Source organism: Apteryx mantelli, chromosome 1 (genome assembly GCF_036417845.1).
Source record: "Apteryx mantelli isolate bAptMan1 chromosome 1, bAptMan1.hap1, whole genome shotgun sequence".
NCBI lineage: Eukaryota > Metazoa > Chordata > Aves > Apterygiformes > Apterygidae > Apteryx > Apteryx mantelli.
The window spans coordinates 208,845,596-208,854,214 of NC_089978.1; the positions used below are offsets into that span (position 1 = coordinate 208,845,596).

Consider the following 8,619-nt stretch of genomic DNA (forward strand, 5'->3'; position numbering starts at 1 on the left):
GAAAGAGAATCAATCACTAGGGCTGGGCCCACTAAATTTAGACAAGAAGTGTCTCAGGCTCCCTCTGTAGTCTGAAAGGGCACTGTATGACTTCTGTGGCAGGAGAATGTAAACTCAGTTACAGATATTCTGAGCATATTTGTTTACTCTAGAGAGAGTCCTGTGGTGGAACAAGTAGTGCAAACCAGCTCACTTCTGTACTAATGAAGTCTTACAGTTGTTGGTGTGGGCCTTTCACCTCTAGACCACTATCAGTGTCCATGTTATTGCATTGTTTCTTGTACCCTAACATCCCAAGTGCCCTTGGCACACACATTTCTCTCAACTTGCCTGTCTCGTACACATTATGTGACCATGCCATCATGGTCTGCTTTAAGGGCCACACCTGACATAGCCAGTCTTTGCCTTGAACTTAAAAGCACAGTCACACTGCTTCTTGCTATTGCCTTCAGCAGTGCTGATGAGGTTTCAGTTATGAAGGACTGCCTCAAAGCTTTCCATTCCTTAGGTGCTGAGGTGCTATCACTAGCAGTGATACCTTGAGCACCATTACTTTTGCTGTTGTATCATTGCCACACATATAGCCATTTGTCAGCAGCGCAAAGAAACACTAAGGTCAGATTTATAAAAGTGTGTGGGCACGTCAAACAGGATTTAGTCAGATTTTAGACACTCAGGTCTAAAATTACAATCCAGAAACCCTGTGCATCTTCTGCATAACTCTGGAGATGTCTAGTTTGTTAGGCATCTCCTTTTTGGACCTAAAAGTTTTTTGGGTGAAGGAGATTTATCCTCTTTTCTCCAAGAACTGCCTGACCTGTGAAACTTGCTGTGAGATGTGCAAGGGAAGGTGAGCCAGGAGCAAGGGGTAACAGAAGGACAGGCAGGGGCAGTGCTGCACGGACAAGGGGCACAGTGCTGCAGAACCCAAGTAGAAAGAGCTTTTCTGCTCTTTTTGAAACATTTAGTAGGCAGCCAGCAAAAACTATTTTCTAGTATTTTTGTTAACATTTCTTAACCTTGAACTTTTGATAGACATTAGAAAAAATATTTTTTTAAGCAGAGATCAGATATCCCCAATCTGCAGCTTAAATCATTAAAAAAATCTTCTAGTAAAACTAAGATGATAGATTGTATGTTCTTGACGTCTTGATATATCAGTAGAGTGCTAACTAGAAAAAAAATCTTTAACATCTTTAGGATTTTATACATCTTAAAGGAAACAAGTAAAATAAAAATTCAAGTCTGACAATTTTCTTTGCAGAAGATGTTTCTGACTAGTTATATTTATGGGCAGTGAAAACTAGTCTCAGTTCCATAAAGACTGTAGACACATGCTTCCTCTATGTATGAGTATTGTTAGTCAGCTCTGTAGCATTTTTATGTATGTAAAGAAACGATGTTTCTGTGTTTTCCAGACTTTTGTGATTCAGTGTTTAGAGGGAACTTATTTTAATAGTGATTTTCATAATGTTATGTATTTTGTATGTACTACTTATTAATACCTGAATTATATATTAATTGCTTAAATTTTTAGATCAATTTTTCATCAGTAAAGCATAAAGTTCAGGACAAAATAGTAGTAAATATTTTGCAGAAGTGGCGTCCATATGTATTTCGTTTGAATCTTCGAGGTTGCTATTCTCTTCACTGGCCTAGCTTTAAAAGTATCAGTAAGTATTCTATATATTTTTTAATTTTAATTCTATCTATAAATTGTCTTCACTGTATCCTTAACTACTGTTCCATTTTGCACCCTATATTCCTTTCTATAGGTCCAGCCATAATTAAGCAATCTGAATATGGGATCTGTTAAATTACTTCAGATGCCTTCCCCTGTCTTTCATTGCAGTCTGTAGGCCCAGCAGTATCCATATGACGGAGCATTGCTAGAATCCCATAAAATAGCTTATATTATATATGAAATGCTGTGACTACATTATGACAAATGAGACTGGAATGTGAACATATGCTTATATGTATCAGAATGCCAAAATCCAACTATACTGAGATAATTATTCCAAAACTCAGATGTAAAATGCTATGATATTGCGTGACAACTTAAAGTCAAGATCACGAAATGCGGTTCCTGGGAAGTCTTGATTCCCCAAAGAAATTACTTTTTGGAAAAAAAAAAAGAGATGAAAAACAGATTCATAAAGATCTGTACTATCCAATTATAAACACTTAGGACCTTGTAGAATAATTGGGAAAATGTTTGCCTCCCAGACATTCAAAATAAATAAGGAATATGCATGATGTCTGTTTAAGTAATATTTTTTGCCGATGAAAAAAACCATTGGAGAACAATTAATTTGGAAATAAAATAAGCGTCTGCAGAATAGGGACTAGCTTAATAGATTTGTAAAATGTGAATTTGCCTATATGCAGTATTGCCAATTTTGAAAGACAAATACCTCAAACATTATAATTTTAAAGAAAAGGTTTGGATCATTTTGGTCCATCTTTGGTTTTTTCAATTCCTCTTCTGTTAACAGAGTATTCTGGACCCTTCTACAGAGCTCTTGGTGGAGAGCACCACTGAAATTGTGCATAGTGAGGGTTCCTGCTTTGGACAATTTCAGTTAGAGATAATAAATTCTGAAAGTCTTTTGGGGAACTGGCTGTGTAACATCCAATGTATACTATGCTTTTAAGAGTTTATGATCTAGTCAAATTTTGTCTGCTCTGGATCTTTTGAAGTAATTTTCAAAGGTAAAAATAACTGAGAATCCCAGAGTGGTCCAAATATAGCGTTCAAATTTTAGCTCAAAGTGCAAGAGGTGTTTGATGCTACTGCCAAGGCAAAGTTCCTCTGGATATGGGAAAAGCATCCTAGTCCTTCCTGACAGTTTATGTGGGAGTACACGTGACTATGTGATCAGGAGTTCATTCCCTGCATGACTGCATTTTGCAATAGTATCAGCTCAGTAATCTTTTTCCATAGCAGTTGAATAGCTAGCACACCACTAAGCACAGAACCGGGCAGGAAAAATAAAAAACCTTTATGATCAGTGTTAAAGGTTCAGTACTAGCTATCAAAGTGCCCTTGATTCATTAGGAGTTGCCTAACTGATATTCAGCCATTTTATCATGCTAGTGCTAAAAAACCTTGGTAGTGTTTTCACGGGAAAATTTTTTTCTGCTACACCTGGGCAAAATTCCAAGAAATATTTTTGATTTCTGGCACAGCTTTACTTCAGTGTTTCTCTAATAGAAAATGTAACCCATTGACCTTTCTAATCTACACTTCAGCCGAATGCAAATGAGTTTAAAGGTTTTTATTTTCCAAATAAAAAGTGTATTTTCATGTTTTGAGATTTTAATGCATTTATTATTTAACCAGATAATGCACAATTGAAATTGTTGATGTAGCATATAACAATTTCAGTGTATTTTGCTTTGTTTTCAAAAGTGATTGTGTAATTATGGGTGAGAACAATTTGCTCTCTAGAGTGGTGAGGGAAAAGCACAATTGGCCAAGAATAAAAAGTATATTTGAGCATGGTCTTGTCTTTTAAATCACAGGATAAAATAGCACTGTCACTTATATCAGCCTGCAAGTTATTTAGTAAAATAATTTAATTTAATATTATAATGGACTCTGGCAGATAATAAAGCAAGCAAACCAAAATGATTCATACACAGTCACGTCATCTCCTTATGGGGGCTGTACTTAGAAATGTTAAATGCTTTCACAATTTTGTTTTCATTATGTAACTGATTACAGAACTAAAATCATAGTAATGTTTATTTTGTGACATGTCCTAAAATCATATACATTCTAATATTCACTTTCCAGTGTTTCCTCTTTCCAGAGAAGTTTTTGTTTACATTTAATATATTTTTAATTTTATACATAATTTCTGTTTTCTCTGGGAATGTTATAAACATTGTTACTAGCTTCACTTAATTCTTTAATACCTGTCAGTCTACCAGAAAAAAATCAGAGAAATCTTTCCTTTTAAATAAGTTTTCCTTAAAAGAATAGCAAAGCTTTGGTTACTGTTTTAAGACATAGTGCTATTGCTAATAAAACATGCTAGTGTGTGTTGGTATAAAATCTAAAATTGCATTGCATTACATTTGTCGTGCTATTTGTCTTTATTATATACCACTACACTATTAAGCATGGAGGTATTGGATGAGATGTTTCTAATGATGTTCTGCTGTTGAGGAACCAGTACTTCTAGCTTGTATGCTACAGTTCAAAGGGTATCCTTTAAAAGGATAATGTACATTGCACCAATTTTTTTAAATTGAAGGTTGGATAGATCCAGAAGGTATTAAATGTTACTAGTACTTTGAATAAAGTCAACTGATATATTGATGACTAGATGAAATCTCTTTGGAGCTGATATACATAATAGCGATCCTTAATTTAGAATGAAAGTAAAGGAACAGTTCTTTTTGGAATAATGTATCTTAAATAATATAAGCCACTCTATAAAACAGGCCTTCTACAAGGTCAGTTAATAGCTATGTTATGTAAGTAGGGAAGTTTCAGTGGGGAGGGGAACAAATTCAGAGAGAACTATATGTTGTTCTACTGGAGCTATATGGATATGAGAAGATGAGAGGCTGGATAGAGAAGGAAGATGACAACTAGGGACAAAAAGAGAATCATGGTTTTTGCTACTCTGAAAAAAGCTAAAAGATTGCTAGATTGTCGGTCAGAAAAAGAGGTTTGGAATATATAGAAAATAAACCATCCCCTATAGCTTTTTTCTGCTGTAAACCAAGAAAAAGGATCAGAATTCATGCTGCCATAGCTCTGGTTGAGATGCATGCTATATAACTTCTGAAAGAAACAAAGCAGTGCAAACTGTATATGAATATATAGGCAGTAGGCAGGCCTTGTTGCAGCTATAATGGTCTAAGATAAGCAAGATGAGGTTTGAAGATGGAAGGCCTGAAAACAGCCTTCATCAAAGCTAACAAGAAGTAAGAAGAGTTGCTCTAGCATTAAACTTTATGTAATCACTGTCTTTTCTATCAGGTGGCTTAAATTGATTCATATCTAGTTGAAATAATTTAACTTAGAAGTATCAGCGAAGGTTGTTGGTTGCCATCCTTTTCCATGTATTTTATACATTCAAGACACTAAATTCAATCTGTGTATCTACAAACTGTGTGTATTCTATTTTTCTTGAAAATTTATGTTTTCAGTAGGCTCAAAATCAAAGATTATCTTCATTTTCACCTAATTACTGCTATTGTTTTTAAACTAATTGTGATGAATCATGCAATTGTCCACAAATGTTTAGCAAACTTTGATATATAAAACTGATTCTTCTAACTTTGACGATAGTCAGTAATTCCTTTTAAGAATGAAATACATTAATATCATCATACAATTGCTATTTAATTAATAACATATTTCTTTTTTTAAAGCTCATTGATATTGATCATACAGCCTACTTGTGTCATTGCTTTGAAGATCTTGTAGATGGTTCATAATTGCTGCAAAACTATTTCTCTAACATTTTTAGATGGTTGAAAATCATATTGGAATTCTCTTCCTTTGGCATTTCTTCAGCTAACAATCTGCACTGAATTGTCTGTTCAGTTATAGGCTACAGATGTTATGAACCTTTCCACTCTAACTTCCCCAAACTACAGTTCTGACCTCATCTTTCCAGACAAATCCAAGATTACACAGATTTTGGCAACCTCTTTTTATCGTTAATGGTAAAACAGCAATGATGTTAGCTGTTTTTAGGTCTGTTTCGCTGGGTAATCGAGTTAATATTTCTCATTTGTAAATTAATTGGCTGCAATTTTTTAAATTATTTTTACGTAGTGCAACTTTTGTATGCGTTTTTGCATGATACAGTAGTCGTTGTTTAATTTCTGCATATAAATGTCATATGTTTCCAGCTCAAACTGTTGTTGGCAAATGAATGTATTGTTGTGCCAAAAAAAATGATTTTATGAGATGCATGGATTACAGTTCAGCTGTTTGTGGTATTACTCCACCCACTCAGTGATCTTGGAGAATCGTTTGACCTCCATGTGTGCCTGGGAGTTGCATTTAAAAGTTGCCATTCATACTCCTAATGCAGGAGCTAAAATTTCCTCAGAGGTATTTGAAGATTTCTGTTTCATTCCCGGTACTAGTCACAGTACTGACAGATCTATCCATTTTTCTTGCATTCCATCATATCCAAACATGAAGCAAAATAATCCTTTTTGTGTTTAACATGTGCGTTATAGACAACTGGGGCAACTGCTTCTTTGGAGTTTTGTGGTTTATCCCTTAAGACATACTCTGCGCATCAAGAAGACAAGGAACACAATCACATGCAATTACTTCTTGGATATGGACAGAGAAGGAAAGGGAATTAAGAGAGAAATTACTGAAAGGATGGACTTAAAAAGCATAGGAAGGAAAAGGAAGGCCCATGATTTTCTTTTAGACATGGAAATGCTCCTAGGGCCTTTGTGATAAAATAGTACAGACTAAGAAATGTCAAGACTAAATTGTGGTTTGTGGCTGTGGTGTTTCATGGGGGGTGTTTCATGGTGTTTCATGCTTTACTTTACAGAAAATTTCAGAGAAGCTCAGAGAAACAGCAAGTAACCCTATGATGTTGGACTTTTTTTTTGACCAGCTGTTAATCATTTTCTCCTTAATATATATTTTTACAAATATAGTTTTGTCTCTTTCCTTGGGCTGCCTGCTTCTGCTCTATTTTGTTCCCAGTCTCTATGATTTTCCTGTTCATACAGTCTTTTCTCTAAGCGTTTGCTACTAGTCACTGTCAGGAGAACACACCTAATATACCCTTGCCCCAATCTATTATTTCCATTCTTGTGTTCTTATATTACAGTTTTGCAATTGCAATTACTGTCTATTCTACCACTTACTCAATTTGAGTCTCTGAAAATGCTGACCATATAGAAAATCCTTATAGGTTCCTGCTAGTTTATCACTTTTCCAGGAAGGCAGGAAGGGGTTTTTTTATTATTTATTTTTTTAAGGAGCCTGAGGGTTCCAAACACCACTTGAATGTTCTTTTATCTATTTTATGAAAGTTCTGTAGTACCATTGCAAAGCTGAAATATGGACTATTTAGACTGTAAGGACTACAGCAGATTGTTGTTAAAAGTATACAAATTCTGTTACTCTTTGAAAGCTCTAGTGGCCATCTAAAGAAAAAATGGCAAGGATAATTCTAACATTCAAAACTTTTCAGTCCATCCTTCTTTTGACTGCAAGAAGCATTTTCTCTTGTTGATTCTCTGAGATCTAGACAGATCCATCTAAAGGCTTCAATTTCATTGTGGTGATATTGTGTAAGTCACTTTATTATCATCGTGGAGCTTCTGAGACCACACTGATCACACAAGTCCACACTGAAACCTTTGTTTGCAAGACAGTTGTTGAGACACAATCCTTTAGAGTCTCCATGTTGATGGAGTAACACAGTTTACAGTAAAGTAAACTTGACTTATAGACTTTACTTACAGATTTCACCCTTAACTCTGGCTTCTACTGAACAGTTGTCTTTAATCTATCACTGCTACTCCCAAGTATTAGCCTTGGTCCTAACAGGGACACTTCGCAATCTATTTAGGAATCCCCATGGCCTATGAACTTATCTACAGCAGTTAGGCCACTGCTTGTGGTCCTCAGTCTTACTCCACTGCTTTTCCAACTGCTTACCTCTTGCTGACCACGGAGGTCAGAAACCTCTCACCCAGCTTTCCTGCTCTACTTTTCATGGACTGCCTTTGGTACCCTGACTTTGGCCTATCTTTAGCTTTTTTTTTTTTTTTTTTTTTGAACACTGACTCTTTGTCTGCAGAAATTAACCTAACATGGTTTATAAACTCATTTTTTCCAACTCAGCTTTTCTCCATTAGCTGTACTGCCAATAACAGCTGTTCTGTTGCGGTTCCATTATCTGTCCTTTTTAGTCATTCCCAGTGGTTTCATTCTGTACTGAAAAAATCCCCCAGAGTTTGAGAGGAGGAGGAGAAGTTCACTTAATACTGGCTACTACCTATGAGAGATTTTTTTTTTCTTTTGGCACTTCTAAAGGTTTCTAGAAAATGCCCCATCTAGTGAATATTACTGTCCAAATGGGAATCTCATCTGTATTCCATCTTCTAAGGATTGTCCTTTAATAGCTAAGATAATGCCTAAGATATTCCCAGGAACAGGAATGAATAATATACTGTTGTATTTCTTATAAAGTTTTGAAAAGATGATGCAAAAGAGATGCATAAATTATTGATCTTATCAGTAAAACAACATTAAATAGATTCATAATCTTAATGATGGGGGACATGAAGGGATACAATGAATTACAGCATGTTTTTGCTTAAGGATTCTGTGGCCCTCCTACTATCCTTAATATTTTATGAATATTTCATTTATGTTGTATTTTTTTTTCATGTTGGCGTAAAATTATTCTGAGTGCTCTGTATTACACTTTTAAAACAAAGTATGTGACTTTTTGGGCTTGTGGCTGAAGCACCAGAGGAATTCATGAACTCCATGATTCTGTGCAGAGCTTTAAAGGAAGAATTTTTCTCCCCAGAGCATTTCAGAACTTCTTCCGCGATAGCCAACAGATATTTAAGATTTTGCCCCTGAATCTCTGTCTTGCA

General features: G+C 35.3%; 1 protein-coding gene across 1 annotated transcript in view; it reads left to right on the top strand.

Annotated features, from left to right (window-relative positions):
* Window positions 1-8,619, top strand: part of FBXL13 (F-box and leucine rich repeat protein 13) — a 104,897-nt gene that overhangs the window by 32,081 nt on the left and 64,197 nt on the right. Inside the window, 1 exon segment of the mRNA XM_067316775.1 lies at window positions 1,538-1,673. Coding sequence (XP_067172876.1) covers window positions 1,538-1,673 — 136 coding nt within the window.